At 32.9% G+C, this 21,388-nt stretch overlaps 1 protein-coding gene across 1 annotated transcript; it reads right to left on the reverse strand.

Annotated features, from left to right (window-relative positions):
• Positions 1 to 408: 408 nt before the first annotated feature.
• On the reverse strand, positions 409 to 19,147 carry LOC124372782 (protein odr-4 homolog). The gene is given in 9 exon segments (XM_046831192.1): positions 409 to 692; positions 7,710 to 7,892; positions 8,947 to 9,037; positions 10,828 to 10,944; positions 13,742 to 13,912; positions 14,055 to 14,229; positions 14,414 to 14,619; positions 19,042 to 19,062; positions 19,064 to 19,147. Coding segments are annotated over 9 exon segments (1,209 nt in total). The 3' UTR covers positions 409 to 531.
• Positions 19,148 to 21,388: the final 2,241 nt, after the last annotated feature.

Here is a 21,388-nt window from a genome sequence, read left to right on the forward strand (position 1 = left end):
TTTGAAGAATTTTTACATTGATTATTTTAATTACATACTTAACTTTATAAATCTTTCTTTTTAATGCATCATATTTAATTTAGTTAGCCACGGGTATATATAAGAATGATTTTTTTGTGCATAGTACTATATAATGTATGTATGTAATCTATTATTTGTTATTTTTCAAAGTAAAACCTCTTTTGAAAAACACCAATGGTAAATCTTTTACTTGTATTCCAATTACTGTGCAAAATGCAATGCAATGAAGTTGCACTTGGGACTCTACATAATAACCCTGTTTATTGCCCTATTAATTAGAATTTTCACATGACATGGATCAACCATGGTTTTGTTAATCCATAATCATAATCTCTTCAATTACCTTACATAATCAAGGATTCATGTACTAAATAAATAATTCAACAATCACTTTTTGAATAAAAAATATATTATTTCAAAATATCTGTTATACATAAAATCCCACAAGAATTAACAAGACAAAATAACATGTATAAGTTAAAAACACAAATGTATATAATAAGCTTACTCTTATTTAATGTAGAACTGGATGAAAAGAGAGACCAAGAGTATAACAAATGCAATAGCAATGCCTGAGAGCAGGAACAGGGAATGACTGGGAGGGGAAACTGAAATATCTTCATTCTTCGGTGGATCAACATTTGTTGTTAGGTTGTAGAGGTCACATTGATCTGAAAAACCATTATTACTGTCATGTTTACAAATTACTATTTTTGTCCAACATTTAGACTTATATTATTTAGACTTTTCAATAAAATAGCAGAATGATGTAAGAAACACAACAACAAAAGATTTTTTTTAGCACAAACCAAACTTAAATGATGAAATATTAAAGGATGTCTTATTTTACCAGACGAAGTTAGGGCTAAGAAGCCCTCTCTAACACTTAAAAGTGACTTCCAAACCACCATCAATGGCCGATTAGGCGGGCTGATTAGGATCACTCTGTGGTCAACATTGTTTGACTCAGTTATCTTGTGATAACCATTCTTCGGTTATGTTAATATAACTGCCATAACCATTAGACGTTGCATTTAACAATTAGGTTTTTCGCTTTACCAAGTAACAATTACATTAATGTTAGTTAGGCTTTAATAGAATTTGGAATGTATAGTTCTATATTTATTTACAATGAATTTGTAACTAATTTTATTTCATTTACTATCAAAATAAAATCTTTACATCGGGGCATAAAATAAATTTAAACAAGATGTCTTGTAAGTAAGTAATCTTTCTAGAATTTTAAATACGTTTATAACTCCCAGCTACCTTTATCTGGAAGAAAACCAACCATTCTGCATTACTTACTCATATTTCAGAACACCTTGCATTTAATATATATGTTAACTAGTCAGATAAAAAACTTGTCAAAATACATAAAGTTAAGAGAAAGAGAGATCAATTAAATCACATTTTTGTACATTCTGTGAAGACAATAAATTGAGTTTGTGTATTTTACATACCAGGTTGTGCAAGACTAACAATTTATATAATATACATGAAATAATCCTATTTCATTCTAAAACAATAATTTACCAATATTAAATAATGTAAACTATAATTTTTTTATAATTATCAGGATTAACGCTTTAATGTTTTTTTTTAATTATATTGGTATAATTACATGTTGTGTCTTATTTTTCATACAAAATAATTTGCTTGATAACTGTTCACCAATTTGAAAAAATACAATAAAATAAAATAATACTACTCTTAGTTTCCCAACACGGAGTTCTATAAATAATTTTTAAACGTAGTTTAATTATTGGTAAGAGGCACAAGCTTGTTTACATGGCTTATTATTTGTTAATATGTATTTTAATTTAATTTTGGATCAACCGTAATTAATATAGGTCCACAATTCTAATTAAGGATTATTAAAATTAAAGAATAATTCTTTTTTATCAATAGTAAACTAGGCTTCTAACTTCTTAGACGAAGGAATGATGGTTTTTGTTTAATAACTGCGAAGAAAATATTACATTTTAAATAAATATGTAAATACATGTTTGAAAAATCATTTGGTTTGAAGAACATAATAAAAATAATAAATAAAACTATTAAAAGGGTACATTGTTTGTAATAAGATATTTATAGATATCATCATGCAATCAAAATACCAGAAGTCAGGTATCTTTAGATTCACTTTTTAAAACTTAAGTATTAACCCTTTAGACGCCAACGCCCAAGGCTGCCGCCCTACCCATCACGCTAGCGCCCGAACCAACTATACTAGCCAAAACCGCCAGCCCTGTTTTGACATTTTTGTAACCTATTACGCTTTGCTCTGTATTATCCTTAGTTTTTATGTTAACCGAATGTTTTTTTTATTTTGTAGGAAATTATATGCGCTATCGAATTGTGTTATTATAAATAGCATTTAGAATGGAACTACATTGTTTATGATGTGGTAATGCCTAACCAAAACATTTGTTTACATAAAAATTTCACTTCAGGCCAAAATATTGGTACGGAAAAAAAATATTTTTTACCGATTGGTGAGTTTTTTATTCGTTACAGATATTATATCTCAGACTGCTTACAAAAATTCAGAACTGAAAGTTGAAAAATAGTTTCACAAAAAATACTTTTAATTAGTGTTGATATTAGAAAAAAATTACTATAACTAGAAATAATTTGACAGTAGGAAATACGTTTGTACATACTTACATAGTATTAAAAATTAGAGCATCTTCTCACTACTATAAGTCTATATCATAGATTTTCTTCAAAAAAGTAAGAAAAATCTTTGTCAAAAAATAAAAATAATGATTTATAAATATATATACATTTGTCCCCGTCACTTCTGACATGTGTGTTTAGGGAAACACAATGGGTGGACACTTTTTTAAACAATTTGTGCAAAAATATCTTGTTTTCCTTCTTTTTCCACCTTGAACTGTACTTAGTCTACTGCACACAGAATAATTTCGTTCCTTGGAATTGGGCAATTTGTCAAGTGGTTCATCACCCGCGTGCTGCACTTGAACTGGCGCTTGGTCACCAAGCCACTCGGCTGCAAGTCCTTCAACCAGTGCAATTGTAAAATTGAGCCTTGATACAGGATAGTCCGTGTTGTTTTTATATAAGATATATAAGTTTAAAATCATCCGTCCAAAATGTGAAATGTCACTTTTAGCCAATATTTGAGTGTGTGACCCTCGTTCAAATAACAGTATAGCATCTGGTCTGAAGTGTCTACACGGCCCATAAAGGAATTATACTCACGTATGATAGATGGCTTACTAGTAATAAACACTTTATTTCCATTTTTCTTAGATTTCAATTCATTTTTGGCCTCAGCATTTGTTAACAAGAAGAGAAGTAATTTTTTTTTTTTTTTTAGACTTTTTCAATCGGCTGGCAACTAAAAGCATATTTCTTTTGTGACAGTATTTGATTTCTCCTACATCAAATTTTTGTTTGAGGACAGGGGGGTATTCCTTTTCTGTTTATTCGTAAAGTACCTGTCAGATGAGTCAGTTTTGAATACAAATCCTTGGCCAGAGGAAATAAGGTAAAAAAATTGTCTACGAATACATGAAACCCTTTGTTCAAATAGTTTCCCATTTCTAATAATCTCATCACAACAGTGTAACTAAGTCCCTTGTTGATTTCTTCATTATTTCTATCAGTGTCCCTTTTACCTTTTGTAGCAGAAAAAAGACAAAACAATAATGTGTTACACTGTCGCATAGCAACCACAACTTGTCCCCCCATTTATGGTGGGGCTTGTGGGCATATACTGTAACAGCTGCGTGTGATTTTTAGTACCCACTAAACTTTCGTCAATAGACAATTGTTTATTCGGCCCATAGCACCGTTTGAAAACATTGTTCGCGTGGTCAATAAGAGGAGCAAATCTAGCACAAGGGTCATATCCGGGCTCTTTTGGTAAAGGTAATGACTGGGTATCTACCATGTGGAAAAATTTCAAAATAGATTCAAATCTATTTCTAGAAAACATTTTGGTGAACCAGGGAGAATGCTGGGAATACTTCGTATTCCAATACAACTCAATCATAGGCTTTTATTCAAACTCATGTTTATCATAACAGCTAGGAAAGCTTTTATCTCAACAAAGCTCACATGCCTCCAAGATCGACTTTCTACTGTGATTTCCTAGTTTATGGATGTTTTGCTGAATAAACTTCCTAGCATACATATTTGTGTAGGTCACTAATGTGTTCAAAAAAGACATAGGGAAAAAAGATCAAAATAAGAAATGGGAGGAGAATTTCGAGGAGGACAGTGTCTACAGCCGGGAATTTCATTGAAAACAAAAGAATGATTATGACCAGGGTCATTGTTCTCTACTATATTTTCCCATTCACCATTATCACTATCAGACTCACTACTTGAGACATGTTCAGGGCGGCGGGGTCGGCCACGTTGCGGCGGCTTTGTCGTATCTTGAGCTGGTGCAATTTGATCTTCATCCTCAGATGATGGAATTACTGACCTATTTATAGACCTATTTTTAGCTAAATTCCATCGACTGCTGGTGCTTGTGCTGGCAATAAGAATAAATGTAGGATCCAAATCAGTATCATCAGCTTCACTTTCACTTGCTTCAGATGAGAAACTGTTACGCACATTATTTACATTACTATCACTAAGAAAACTCATCCTCTAAAATAATGTTTTGGATTGTGTTGTCACTCAACAGTGAACGACTCATCTTGCACAACTATAAAAGTCTAAGAATATCAGAGAACACCTAACCTCTCAAACAGAGGACAGAAGCGATCACAAAGAGACAGGCAGGTACACGTCAGAATGATAACGATTAATACTAGCGCATTTCTCGGATGAAACAGACTACTATAAACAAACAGCTGTGTCAAGGTAATTAGTACTACCAACATTAAAATTGATTACAGATAGTCTTATTTACTTCTAAAATAGTCCTAAACAGTTTAAACAGACTTTTCAAGTTAAAAAATAACTTTTAAAAGATGTTTTCTCAAACGGCTGATCAATCGGACGTTGGCGCTTTTCGCCCGGACCTCAGCGGTCCGATCGATTGAACGTTGGCGTTTTTCGACTAGACTTCGACGGTCCAATCAACCGGACGTTGCCATCCAAAGGGTTAAGGCTTGTTCTGGTAATATCTTTATATGTTATGCTTGTTCATAAGAGGTTAAAACTATGTTTTATGAAAAGAAGACTGGTTGAACGGTTCTATATTTATGATTAGTTAAAACATGATCTGTACATAAACCCAGATCATCTCTAATTTAAAAATTAATTAGTCAATACAATAACAAACATATACAAGGTTTGGCTCTAGTTCAACTATATATTCCTTAATTTCTCTAGTCATGAGAAAACTCCATTTAAACACACTCAGTGTTAAGCGGGACCGTTCGGTCCCGCCCGAGCGTCTCGGCACCATTCACAGGTGTGCGCGGGACCTATCGGTCCCGCTGGGCATTGTTGTTTTGCTCTTGGCACTGTTTAGGCAGCACTGCAAAGAGGCCCTTTCTGATAGCGTGAGCGTGTTGGGCCGGTTTCGTTCTTTGTTCTAATGTGCATAGTTTCTCGGTTCAGCTAACTATACTTGTTTTCATCTAGTGCTGTGTTTGCTATTATTTCGTGATTGTTGTTAGCAAAATAAACAATGGCTGGGACATCTAGAGACCCCGGGGTAGTTTGTAATACATTACCAATGATTCGTGATGATATAACAAGTGCCATGACAATAAAATGCACAATAACAAAAAGTGTTTGGTATGATGTACATATTGTTAGTAAGATGTGTTAAAAACTACAAAGAAGGGAGGGGATGGTTGTAAATAATAAAATGATATACTATTAGTGGCTTTCAGTGAAAATTATCTTGTTTTTGAGTGTGAACTCATATATAAATCAACGAAGACCTGCAGCCAGGACAACAGGACCCATCGGTCCTGCAATATATTACATAATTTTAGGAGTCTTGGGAACATAATGCCTAATTTCTTGTCTGTACTATCATCAACAGTCATAAGGTTACGTGTACACCCCTAAATAATACAATAATTCTTGTAATAAATGTCATTTTCAGGTTCAATGGGCATTGGTCCATGCTGACGGGACCCATCGGTCCCGCAGTATAATGATGTCAAAAAAAATGTAAATATAGGTCAAACATAATCTTTTATGCTTTTATGTCACTTCTGCAAGTTATATCTTCTAATTAAACAAATTTTAAAAATTAGCACCGGGGTTTCGCTAATACTCAAATGCTTAGCAGTGAATGTGTTAAGGCAAATTATATCCAATAAGAAAACACTTATACACAATCCACAAAAATAGCTTGCATATCACAGTTTTAAAAATATCTTAATCTAAGTAAATTTTATAGAAATAAACAATTTATTACCAAAGTAATATTTTGGTTAAACACCCAAACTATAGAGTGAATTATGAAAGTAATACACATCTCCTAAGAAAAATTGATTTATTCATCCAATTGGTACAAACGGTTAAAATTCTTCAAAATAGTCTCCTCCTGCATCAATACACTTACGGAGAAGATTTTACCACGGCTCAACTGGAATGCCCCTTTGAGGAACCTTGTAACGTGAGATTGAATGTTCCCCACAGACTTACAGTGCTTTCCCTTCAGTTCTGACGTGGAAACAAAGTCACACATAGCCAAGTCACAGTTGTAAGGAGGCTGGGGCATTAAGGGGGCCTTGTTCTGGATCAGATAGTTGGTAATGATAAAGGCAATGTCGCTGGGGGCATTGTTGTGGTGGAGCTTTAAAGGTCTTTGATTTCAGGCCTGATGCAAGCGACCTGGCATTTTAGTCTCTTTAGCACCTCCAGGTAAAGGGCTACGTTGACAGTTTGTCCTTGCGGTATAAACTCAAAATGGACGATTCCTCGGACGTCAAAGAAGACAATCAGCATTGTTTTGATGCGAGATTTGCTCATGCACACTTTTTTGAGTTTGGGAGAAGACTGTGTGTGCCACTCGGAGCTCTGCCATTTAGATTCTGGATCATACTCAAATATCCAAGATTCGTCCCCAGTTAGAGTAGAGTTTAAAAAGCCTGGATCATTATAATCGATTCCAACAATTCTTCACTACGTGAAACTCAAACATCTTTATACACCATCAAAACCTTTGCACAGACCTGTTGCATATATAAATCCTCCAACACTATCCCATGTTCCGCAAAACAACAAGTTAAGGGAGTCATCGATTATCTGGATATTTAACAGACTGTCTGAACTCAAAACTTCGTGCACACGCTGGACGTTTTCAACAGTTCAGGCTGTTGGGCGTCCAGAACGTGGCTCCCAACCCTCCTTGACGGCCTTGGTGCCACTTTCCACATTGAGATCACAAAATGCATTCTTCTTCAAGGCCTCTTGAAGCATTTGATAAGTATCCATTGCATTCTTTCCAAGCCACAGGCACGCGACTTGATCGTGTTCCAGCAAGCACTCCATCATGCTGTAATATAATCGAAAAACAGATTTCATGCAAAGACACGTCCTACCACTCCTACTATTTGGAGCGAACTGAGACCAAGCATGTTTAGAAGAGCAGAATCCCTACCGCATTATACAACCGGTCCGAGTGCATTGCAATAAATTTGTATCACAATAAAAATGCCCATTACTTTTACCTGTATACAAAGCTATAATCTTTACTTGTATTATATGACTAGTTAGTTGTAAACACTAAATACCTGGCTGGCCTTCAAAATCTTTGTAGACAGCTGATTCTGAGACTTTGACTCCAATGAGGTCCAAAATAGAGACAAGAGCTTCTGAAGGTCCTTCTCCAGGGAACAAGTAGTCGGAGAGAGCCACCTTTGAGTAGGGGAGGGGGATGAGCACCCTTCGGGGAGGTTCATGTACCACAATTGTCTCTGCAAATATCATCCACAAATGGTTGCAACAACTAATAAGTTAAATTAAAAAGAGAACTAAAGATAGAAACTATTGAGTTCACCATTGTATGATCCCGTTCATATTCCTACAGCTCAAGATGAGATCTGAATGTCTGAAATATGAACTTTAAAATTAAGATTGATCTGGATGCTCATTGTGTAAGACATCTCCATGAGATGCATTAGTCAATTTCCTTTTATTGCAACATCTGGTATCTGACACTGTCTCAGACTTGACTCCTGGAATCTGAAGTCTTGTTTATTTGAAGATATCCTAAGAAAGTCACACCGAAGAAGCTCAAAACGAATCATTTACGTTGTTTCAACATCAGAGACACCTACAAACAGGTGAAGTGGTAGTCTCGTCTCATCTGGTACTCAGCACTAGGAAGTGATAATACACAATATATAAGCAAGGTGGAGCAACCGAGTTTTCTGCACATAATGTAGCTATGGTAGGAAGGGTTGAATCAATTGAATTGATTGAGCTGTGCTGAAGCCAAGAGAGGGAACAATCATTTTGTTGAGTATCTGGACATTTAAAATCATAATACTTAATTGCCCACTGAACTGGCGCATTTAGCTCAGCAAATAGCTTGTTTATTGTCACAACAAATACATGAAAGTTAATTATAAATTACTTAAAAGTAAAATTATATATGCTAAGTTTTTCAAACCTAGTTTGTGACTCAACTGCCTTACTTACAGGAAATTTAAGTATGATTTAATGTTAATCTAAGTATCTAACTAGCCTCCCTCAAATGATAGCAATAGCAAACAACTGTTTATGAATTTTACATGTATGTATACTCCCTACATATTCCAGCTGTTCATTTTGAACATGTCTTATATAAAATGTTAACTGAACTTGTTTACTACTTCTATAAGTACTTTAACTGTAGATTTATTAAAACCATCAGTTACAAAATTAAGATGCCTAGGACAAAAATAATAAAATAATAACTACATGTTGTAGTCTATCTTAATATAATTTAGAGTATATTAACTAATTAATTAAGATTTTATGAATTACCTTCTGGAGATCCAATTTCTTCCTCCACTAAAGAATCCCAGTGCATCTCCAAGCGGGCAGCAAAGGATCGAATAATATCTTCTTTAACAGCCTGAAAATAACTATAAAATTTACATCATTTTAACCTATTTAGAATTAACTACATCAAACATTTAAAACATACAATCTTCAGCACATCAATTCATTGATGCTCCTAATGTATAAGCTATAAATATTTTATTGTAAGCATCTAATGTAAAGTTTACTAAAAGTTGACATTCTTCTTTTGTGAAATAAAACAAAGCATTAACTGATATGCCTGATAATATTTCATAATATATTGTATACTAAATAAAAGTCATATACACCCTACACTATCTGGAAGTTATCAACAACTTAATAATAATTTTAAATAAAGTTAATGTACACATAAGAATTAATACAGTTTAGGATAATTTGAATTTGAAAAATTTAATACTGTAGTTATGTATAACAGATTAACTGGCATCAGTCCAAACCTGAAGACAGAATAATATCGGGTATTCAGTATTAATTGTTTTGAATGACAGTATTTGATCATTTTAACCCTCCATCTGTTAGACAACTAGTGACTAGTCGCTAAAAATGTTTCTCCAACATTGAACGACTAGTCATTAGTCGATTTTTCAGTCTTCTATTTAATTAAACTTTTACTTCAGAAAATAAAACTTTAGGACAAATATTATACCAAACCAATCGTGATGTTTCACTGATTCATTTGATATATAGTTTATTGAATAATAATGTGTAATAGGTAAGCACCAAAATTTTAAGTTGCAATACAAACGTTGGTTACCGTGTCTGGTCGCGTACTTCGAGAGAGCATGAAAAAACGGGACTTTTTCCCTGTACTTTTACTGCGAGTAACTTCACTAAGGAATGAGTTTTCCTACATCGCTGTGTTCTGAATTTATTTCTCAACAATATCATCTGCTTCAAACATCTGTTCGTTGATATATGTTGCAAAGAAAGACCTTCGACGCAGCCATGATGAATTTAATGGTATTTCAACAACAAATCTGTGTTTTTATTTTACAGTATTCTTATTATGTTTGACTTGACACTATTCTTGTACATGATGTGCATTTCACGAATAAAGACTTTTTGAATCTTGAATGCAATTAAAAATGTCATAACACATAATTTTTACAAGCATTTCCCTACTGCAATAACATACTGTGTGACAACACTAAAATATATTTCTGATTAGTCTTATGGCTAGAGATCCAAGGTTTGAAAAAGGTAGATTCAGGAAATTTTTGGGCACTTTTATTAAACATTTCTGATAATTAATGGAACACAATAATAATAAATAAATGCAAATATATACCATAAACTTTATACTCATATATCTTGCACGAGTCATCATTATTATAATTTATTGTAATTGACTGAATATTTTAAGTTAGACATTTAATATTGTGTTGTATTAAAGCATTCTTAAACAGCAAGAAGATATCTTTATACCCACTATCACAGACACACAGAGCACACTGAGCTATCTTAAAAATAGCTGACCAATTGACATATCTATTTAGTGAACTTATGTTGGTACGTCCAAAATACATATGAACATAATTTGTAATATATAATGGCCAAAATGCAATGTATAAACTCAATCTACATCTGAGTAGTATGCACTACCCCTAATACTATTTGTAAAATAATTGTGTCTTTTAAAACACCAATTTTGATGGCCCTCTCTTAAAAATCCATTAAGTAATAATGCAGTCCAACGAAAAACACTGCATCACTTGACCATTTAAAATATTGAGCAACATTTAATAATCACAAAAATGTATTCAGACATTTATAAACCTTCACTAATAGAATCACAGTCTATGAAATATAGCCTAAGATCACCTGAGATGCCTCAGCAACAGTAGCCTTTTGGTGTACAAACACCCTACTTGCTAATACTCCTGTACATTTCATCTCTCCCAGCACCGAACTGACTGTTTCATCTATGTCACCCAACTCCTGAAAAACAAAATTTTTGAAAACTTTTTACGATCTCAAATATAAATTGAAAACATAAAAAGAACATAGTGGTAGATAAGAAAAGGATATACTAGATTCTTTATCCAATACCTTACACAGAAATCTAACAGCATTAGATCTGGTGATCTTAGCGGCCAGGTGTGAGGTCCATCGCGACCAATCCATTGCCCGGGAAACTGCCCACTTAAGTACACAGTTACGTTACGTGAGAAGTGGGTAGGAGAACCATCGTGCTGATAGTACATATTGTATCTTGATGCTAATGGAACATCTCCTAATCATTGTGGTAATTGCTAGTATACCAGAAAAAAGTTAATACACAGAAAGAATTGTGTTGTGGCAGATGCCACCGCACAAATCAAGAATAACCATGCAGCGTTGCGGACAGCTACACGATCAATCCGAAAGCGAGCTGCCAAATGTATTGAGGTACAAAGACAGATTTTTTAAAACTTTCTCTAAATTTTACTTCAAATATTATTAAGCGTACGAATAATTTTCTGTCATTCAATTTCTTTAATTAGTTTTTCTACACAATGAGTGTTGGCAGTAAAATTTTATTTAAAAAACTATTATTTCATTGTAATTGCCTTACTGTACATAATTTTCTTCAGTATTAAATTTTCTACAAGTTTCTCTGTAAAAATTTACATTTTTATTACTTATTAAAAAAAATAATTGTACGTTAAAATATTAAAAAATTGTTTTTCGAATGCACTTTTTTGTGTTTTACATAGTACATCTTAAACAATAAGAGAGAAACAGTTATGGAACAAACTCTTCCCAATTGAAGTAAATTACTAAATTGTAGGTGAAATCTTTTGTTGGCCATTACTTGTAACAAAGCATTTCCGGACCTATGTTTATAAGAACTTTTTTCATTATTTTTTTATAGTACAATAAGCTCAGACAGTGCCGGTGACACTACCCGAATCACCCTGTATAGTAAAGGAATTGATTAGAACATAAATAAACTGAATGAATTTCCAGTCTGATTCCTTAAGATATCAGACTAAACATAAAACCTTGCAGGTCTACATTAATATATTTTAAAACAGACTCACCACTAATGAATTCTATAATTTTCCTTTAATGCTAAGACATCTATAAAATATATTTTTCATTGAATTCAAAGTTAATTTTCATTAAATTCAAAGCTAATTTTGATTATAAATATGCCAATATTAATTTATAAAAAATCTAAAAATTCACTGTACTGTTAATTTGAACTAAATTAATATTCATGGTACAATATAAACCTAAGGTTTCGTAGATAAGGTCTATCATCTGGGCAGACAACAGATATATTTGGTCTTGGCTTTGTAGGACAAACAAGGCAGACAAGCAGGTGGCTGGAGCTAGACAAAGGGCACCTCCCTCCCCCTGCCATGGAATGTAGGTTATCTAAAAATACTTCCTAGTCAACCATGATAAGCAAGAGTGTGTGCCTGCCATTCCTAAGGTTTTTTTGTAAACTAGAAAACTCTCCAAGAGACATAATGTATAATTTTGGATATCATCGTCTTTGACATTTCAAAGTCTATCACTGAAATATATCCATCTACAGTGTGGGAAGGGTTAAGATTCAATAACTACTATACATTAATTAATGTAATAGGTAAAACTACAATATTTTATTACCAACAACAAGAAGTGTATACAAAGTAAGTTTTCCTTGGCAATGTTTTCCTTGCTTGTTTCATACCAAACCATGATAGGAATACCAACTATGATTTTAAGTATTATTTAACCCATTATTTAAAATTATTTTACTTAACCCTCCTTGAGGCAGTCATTTGACTCCTTCTTGGCAGGCTTTTTGGTTTTTTTGTTCAGGTCTTAAAAAAATACAAATTTATATTAGTATACATAATGCTGATTAAAAAAAAAATGAACAATTTTACCATGTCAAAATAAAATGTTTATAACAAATATATATTTATTTTTTTGTTTGTTCAAAAATTTATAATTAAAACATTTTAAAAAGAGGGAAGGCTAAATTTTGAAAAAAAAAATACAATCTGAGATAGCCATTAGCTTTCTAATTTTATGCCAGTTCTCATAAACATGAGACTGGTTGCACTTTGTAGAATAATGTAAAACTTACAAACAGAAAAGTATAAATGTAATTAAAACTAAAAAACAGAATTTTAGTATGTTAATAATATATAGCATACTAAAATAAATAATACCCTTCATTTGATTTACAAGCATATTCAATTGTAAATCAAATTTTAAGTAATTGTAGAAATACAGTACAAATAAAAATGTATCATGTTGTGAATAGTATTTTTTCTCTCAGTGAATTTCCAAATATTAATAACATTTAAAATTTTGTTAATTTTCCTAAGCTAATAAATTTTAGTGAATATTCTATACTAAATAAAAAGTACTATTATAGGCATTATAATACTTAGTCAAAAGTAAAACCACAATACTAAATTACGATAATACACCATAAACTCAATGCAATTTATGCTTGCTAGTCAAGTAAACAAACAATAGGCAAAAAAGGCTGACTTGCAAAACAAAGTTGTATTTTAACATGTAATAACATCACGGTATAAATCAAGAAAAAGATAGTTAATGTTTCAAGTGGTTCTCTAATCAAGTTGATAAATTCAAATTTTGCACTATAAGAGTGAGAGTCAGCCCTTGTTCTCTAGGCGGGTAATCATTGATTGCTAAAATGGAGCAGTCTACACTAGGCAGATTACAGAAAAGAGGGTTAAAACAAATTAACACTTGTATTTTTTCCATATGGAAAACTACTTACATTCGGAATGTACAAGTTCACTTGGTATATTTTACTTTCTTGTGCTTTCTTATCAGCTTTGCTACATTTACTGCTGTCTGTCTTGTCTAGTGCTTCATCGTCCTGTCTCACTTCTCCATCGATCACACAGAGTGACTTTTGCACCCCACGAATAACCATTTCCAAAATATTCTAAACCAACAAAGACAAGATTTTATTAGTGCAATATCAAAATATCTACCTGTAATCTTCATAAAAGTTCCCAGTTTTTTATGAACAAAATATTATTATTTAAAAAAGATAAACTTCCTATTAAGTGCGATTAACACTTTACCTGCAAATGTTTCCTAAGAGGATTGTTGGTCAACTGATCAGTGATAAGGAGAGGAGGAAGCAAATCACAGTCGTACTGAGAGTCCAGCTGGAGCCATTTGAGGTTAGTGAACTTGAAATCCGTTGCTCTCAGTGGAGATGTGGTCTTAGTAACATCGTAGCTCATGCATGTTACCCTTCAACATATTCCGGTAAGTATCATAGCAAGAATCAAACTCAAGCATATTGTCAGTAAAAGGTTTTAAAAAAGCAAAAATTAACATTTTAATTATATTTTAAAATATATATTACATTCTCTAATATATGAGTGCCAAATACTATTAGGTATCAAAGTATATAACTATCTGTGAAACAACTTACTTATTAGTTCCACTGACAAGATGGAGGGCAAGTTTCTCCGTGGAAGGACTATTCCCAAGAAGATTGGGATTCTTCTCAAGAGCTTTGGTTAGTCCTTGCAGCAGAGAGGTTACCTTGGACTGGGAAGCAGAGTTACTGAGGACATCTCCCGTGCCGGTGACAAACAGCCCTAGCACCCACAGTCCACCAGGCAGCATTCTTGTCACCTGGTAAAATCAAATAACACTGGTATCTTCAGTCTGTTGCCTTTCACACTCATGCCTCAACTTCAACCTTCATTTATCCTAAAAATACTTTAATTTTCAGCCACCACTCTGAAGTATTTTAGAACTAATATACTAATCTCACTGCCAACATTTTTAGTAAATTAATGGTGAAATTTTTTCGACAAGTAACATGTGCAAGGCCTAGTCAAAAAGTAACCTTTGTTTAGTTAATTCTACAGAAAAATAGAATAAACTATTAATAAATACAACAGAAAGACAATTATTATAAATCTCTAATTTTTAAAACTGCTTACCCACATTTAGCAATAAATTAATAGTTTAAAAAAGAACGTTTATACAATTTGGCACATTTGCAAGCTATTAAACTAACAAAATTATTCTAAAATATAACTTTTTACAAAATTTATCAAGTTGGGTGTATAATTAAAAATAATTATTTTGCATTACATTTTGCAATAATTAGTGTATTTGGAAGTGTAATTCATTACTCAAGACAATAAAAATAAATAACTTAGGGACATTTTTATATCAATACAATTTTTATTGACTTATTTATGTTTACTTAATTTTAAACAAGTACTCCAATAATTATTGAATTTTATTTTTGTGAGGCCTTTCGTGTTCAAGGAACACATCATCAGACCAACCAAGGTGGTTTTATAAATTAAGTATTATATTCCAATAATAGAAGCTTGTAGAATGTATTATTTTGGTTTGTTTCTTAACCCTCCTACTGATGACCAATGGCATAGATGTTTATCAATACCGCTTGTGAACTGATAAAGACGGCACAGCCGTCAGTCATGTTTCCGCTATTATTATACGAAAACCGTATAAGTTATAAAGACATAACTTGCACCAGTCAAATCCTCTACTCATAAATACCAATTCATTTGATATAGTTTATATTCGTAATATTACTCGTCAGCTGATATCAATCCAAATGCCATACGGCATACATCTGATGGACTATGTTACTGGTGACGCGCAACATGACCTTGACGTTCTTTGTTGCTAGGTTATTATATAGGCTAGTTGTTTATAATTGATTGTTATGTTGTGATATGGATGATCCTTGTTGTTCAAATGATAAACATGAACTATTGGATGATGATAATATTAGTTCTGATGATGAAAATGATACATCGGCAAATAAAGTGCATAATGATATTTCTTTGTCAGATTTTGTTGTCTGGATGATTACAAACCGGTGGAATGTGAGTTGGGTTGTGAAAATTGATAGTGACAGTAAAAAACAATTCATCATTATCTGATATTCTTCTTACCCAAAGAATTCATCAAACACCAATATGGATTCGTGTACTGCCGAAAAAAAAAAAGTAGTACATACTTTACATTTTTTTCAAAAAAACATTTTTTATAGTAAACAACTGTATTTATATTATAATCTTTTTCACTACAAACAGTGTATTTTGTACATTTATAGTATATTATTATCTCAAGTCATGTGAAAGTTACATGGAGTTAAAACTTAGAAAACAAAATCTTTACAATACACATTTTTCAATTTATGTACAAATGTAAAAAAAACCAATACCCTAGTAAGTGCATATTTTTATTACTTTAAATTTTTCTCTGGTTTCTAACAAAAATATTTATATGTAATACTTATTACTTAGCATTTAGCACATATTTTTTTTAAATATCTGAAAAATATGCTGTGCAAAGACAAAAACCAGTGTATCATTCTGGAAGTTTCTTATCATCTGTCGGAGGGTTAATTTTGCGCACAAATATTCTAGTTATTTTAGTTATTCAAATAAAAATATGTATAGTAATAAACTGAATCAAACCATACTCAGTTTCATAGAAAGTTACAGTTATTTCTTACATGTGCATAAAACTTGGAGAGTACTTCAGTTATTGATTTTAGTTATGCACGCATAATTCTATATCAAACGTTTCAAAAAAAGGCTGGAGTATAATAAGCGTTTAACATTTAAGTGATCAATAATAATGAATCATCAATATTCATGAGTAAGAATTCTCACTATAACTACTTAATCCAAATTATGTTATATTTTAATTGAATGGTATTTCAAATTACAGTATAAAAAGTAATAATGTTATGGTGAATGAAAAACAATCTAAAATATGTGTATTTATAGAATATAACAAACAACAAACAAAACAGTATAACATTTACTTAATTTTTACTATTTTGAAGGATAAACGTTTCTGAAACATGTACATAACCACTCCACTTAAAGATCTGTACTATTAGTGTCAGTAACACGTAATTCAGTGATAACCTATTACCAGGATACTGTTGTTTCAGTAACAGCTGGGCTGAATGATTTGGTGTTCTCATAAAGGTTTTTTTGGTTTTGAGTTACTTGGTAACCAGTAACAGCCGAGGCCATATTGTGCAAAGCAATGATGTTAGGAATAGTCATATTACAATACGCAATGTTATTTTGTGATATAATTAGGTTTAGATTAGCTATCGTAAATATGTTACTAATAGTATCATAGTTAAACATAACCTTTACAAGTGCTTTTGTGGTCTGAGCTTGAATTTGGGTACTATGTTGAGGGTACTATGTTTTCTATTTTCGCCAGCAGTGCAGGTTGGTGCCAAGGCACCACCAAAGCCTGCACTGATGAACCAAAACCATTTCCAATCGGTACTTTCCTGATCTTAGATCATGTCCTAAATTGTACAACGTGATCTGACGTCAGAGAAGTTGGAGGATCTGGGACGTGATCTGAGGACAGGAAAATACTGATCAGAAATGCCCCTGGCCATCAGTGTGGGCTTCAGTGGTGTTTACCCCACACTTTTGATGAAATAAGAAGAACATCCGTCGAGATAGTACAAGCTCAGATCACGTGAGCACTCGTTACGGTTATCTTCAACATTTATATTTATAATACGTACGTATGTACATCCTAATAACAAATAGCAGTACGAACTTATCAAATAATTGTGTTGTATTTTCATTGTTTCTGCTAATGTCAGTACACAATATGTAAGTGATTTTACTTTACTGAATTAAATTAATTTTTAACTGTATTGTTATTTGTTACATCATGAAAATAGCTGGCAATGATAAATTATGAATGTCTATAAGTGATTACCGAGATTGGATCAGCTGGTAATTTTTCTAGGCTACAGGGACATAACAACTCAACACGTTATTTTGAAATAGGTATTGACAAACAACAGTATTCCCGTCTCTAGTGACCATTACTCAAATACTATGCACATGATTTAACCCATTGCGGATCACTGACAAGCTGGGCTCGTCACGCAGTGGCTGGGCCTAACGGCACGATGACGAGCTCAGGTCGCAAAAGCGGTCTGCTTTTAAATTTCCCTCCAAATAGTTCTTTTAATGTCTGATAGATCGGGGCGATCGTCTTCACTTGTCAAACTAAGAGTATTTAACAACGGTCTACGTTTAGAGTTTTCAAAAGTTTTATAAATATCCTACAGATCGCAGTTGTATGTCGAAGTTGAAAAATCATTCATATGAGTTTACTCTCTGCTTTTTAGCGCTTCTGATTGGGTGTTTTCCTCAGTTGTTATTATAATACTTTTGAGGTTTAGTGACACAATGGAAAGACGCAGACGTACATGTTGGCGGGTTTAGTCTAGACAATGGCCCGGATGTTGTAATCGCTTCGCCCGAGCCGCTTTGTTTAGACTATGATTCAGACATCATCCCTGCCACCCCGGAACCTTGCTCGCATGTTATCGTTCCTACATCACGGATACCCTAGCAGGCCCATGTTCCATCTGAACGAATACCTTCACAGTTGAATTTTCTAGTACACGATAGCGAGAGAGATACTGTGGCGCACCATTGCTGTTCGTGCGGCCGCTGACCGTAAATTAATTCGTGCCCACTGGTGCCCACGCGCCAAAACAATATGATCCGCAATGGGTTAACTATATTTCAATTACTTTGGAACAATAATGTCAAACTGAATTACGTTACAGACTTTTAAAATTGTATTATTTTATGTCAAAGAAATATATGCATTGTAGATTATAGAAAAATAATACATTTTTGTTTATACTAATTTTGAGCAGTGTGTAGTACTTACAATTACTTAACAGAGTAAACATGTCTTACTGCGTTTTAAATCGTTCTAACTGATGATCCAATATTTTAACATCACTCGAGTGTTGGACGCTTATTATACTGCATCCCCAAAACTTTCCAATTATGCAAATAATATGAAAGGAAACCCAACCCTTAGTGAAAGCATGATATTTATTGAAGAAAATAAACATACACAGTATATTTTGATGAAATTTTTAATTATAGTTAGCAAAGCGTTAAAAATAAACTTGCAATGAGAAAATGAAATTTTACTAACTCCCAGTTCTAGCAATGATTTTGATACAGACAATACAATTAATTGGTCTACCTGTTTTGCATGGTCAACTATTCCAAGACTCTTTAATATCACTGAGGTTTTCAAGACTTTTCTTTTGGTTTTTTTTACCATCACCACTTTTCATCATTTTCTCCATCATTCGTCTTTCCTATTGGTAAGGTTGTTTTGGCAAAATGGACGATGAAATCTCTTGATTCTGAGCACTGGAAAGAAAAATATATATTTTTAAACTGTTTTTACATAAAAAAGATGTAAGTTTGTGCAATGCTTACACTAAAGTATACAGCAAAGATTCTTGAATCAATCAATCAATCATATTTTTTATTGCTTTCAAACACTTTTACATTGCATTTTCAAACTCAATAAATAAAGCTAAAAATCCTGCAGTTTGCTATTCTGATTCATTCTTGCATGCATACATACATTAAATTACATTCTCCCTCTCATTCATACATGGCTGCAGTATCGGTTCTAAGTTACTAAAATTAGTGGGTCCCAGCGGCGTAACATGAACTCATCTACAGAGTAAAACACTTCAGACACGAAAAGGGTCCTTTAATTGAGCTTTAAACAGTGTGGCGTTGTTGACATTTTTTATGCTCTCAGGGAGATTATTAATCTGACACACAGCTTGTGAAGGAAGTTGTTCAGATGCCAGTGTTCTATGATGTTGCATCCTGTAACTGTCCCCACCGCTTGTATCATACCTGTGGACGTCTTTGCTCCAAACTAACTCACATCGGAATCGGCAATACAGAGCTACATCCAAGATATAGAGGCAGGGTAAAGTCAGAAAAACCATGCTGCCTGAAAGCATCGTTGCACAACTCTCTTGGTTTCAATTTGCACATGATTCTAATCTAGTACTTAGAATGAACTGAACAGGATGATTTGTCTCTTATTCGAAGATATTCTGAGGCTTATATTTTGATTTTGAGGCTAAACTTGCTAAAAAGAACCTATATGCAAGATTGGAGAAACAAAAGCATTGAGTGACTACCGTCCAATTTCATTTCTATCATAATTTTTCAAAATATTTGAAAAAGTAATCTCTAATCAAATGACAGAATACTTAAGAGTCCAATAAATTTCCTGCTGCAGAACAGCATTACTTTCATGCAAACCGATCTGCTTTTGCAAATCGAATAGAATATATTGAATCAATAATAAATCCTATTAACAAATATAAGGCAACTATTAGAGTCTTTATGGACATAATCTAAGGCTTTTGACAGTTTGTCACACAGTAAATTACTGCAGACGCTGGTTAATTTTGGTCTGAATGATAGATACTTGTCCTGGTTTTAAGTCATACAATTCTGACAGGGAACAGTTTGTCGAAATCAGTTAGGCCTATCTTGATGATGAATTTTTCAGTCTACTCGAAAAAAGGCGAAATAAGGTGTTCTGCAGGAGTCCATATTGGGACTATTACTTTTTATTATTTACTTAAATGGACTGCCAAGAGATGTAGGTCAGTCGGCCAAAGTCAGTCTTTATGCTGACGATATAAGTGTTTCAAATATCCAGTAATAAAAAAGATACTCGAAATATCATCATTTACATGTTTATCAGAAATAAACCAGTTTCTTAATGTCAACAACTTTTTAATTAATCCTTAATGGAATAAAAGTAATTATCTTCAGTTTTTTCAGCTATGTTGAGCAGTACAAATAATATATTAAACATCGCAATTGATGTGGGGAGTTCAATACTGATAGTTCACAGAGTTATAATCTTGTCATAGGTGTCTGTAAGTTAAAAACATAAATTCTGGTCTGTATGCATTAAGACAGATGTCAAATATTTGTAGTGAAAAAACCTTGAGGATGTTTTTATTTTCTCCTCACTCAAATATATAACTTATGGACTTGTTGTCTATGGTGCCACATCGCACAGCATGTTAAATGAAATACTGCTTTTACAAAAAAAAAACCAGAATTATACTCAATTAACATTGGTTGGATTCTGTAAAGGGATTTTTTTTCAGAATTGGAAATCCTAACTGTTTTTTGGCCAGCATATATATGAAATAGAGCTTTAGGTTAAAACAAATCAGCAGCCAACTACCTACTCTTGGTTCAACCCATCATTATAACACCAGAAACCATGATAAACACGGCTTAGGGTAAATCTTTAAAGCTCAGCGACTACCGCTCCGATCGCCGTAATTTTTTGCATTCTAACACAGGTTAACGTAATTTCACCGAAAAAAAATAGTCCCGATTATCGCCGTAGCCGTTTACTCCCCCCCCAAAAAAAAAATTTTTGGAAAAAAATAAAATTTAAAAAACCTGACTGACAGTGCATTTATTCGTTTTTTTTTTTGGTTGTTATTAGTTCGTAGGGCACGTAATTTCTCACCCGAAAAAAATGT

This window comes from Homalodisca vitripennis, unplaced genomic scaffold (assembly GCF_021130785.1).
Source record: "Homalodisca vitripennis isolate AUS2020 unplaced genomic scaffold, UT_GWSS_2.1 ScUCBcl_4009;HRSCAF=9890, whole genome shotgun sequence".
Lineage (NCBI taxonomy): Eukaryota > Metazoa > Arthropoda > Insecta > Hemiptera > Cicadellidae > Homalodisca > Homalodisca vitripennis.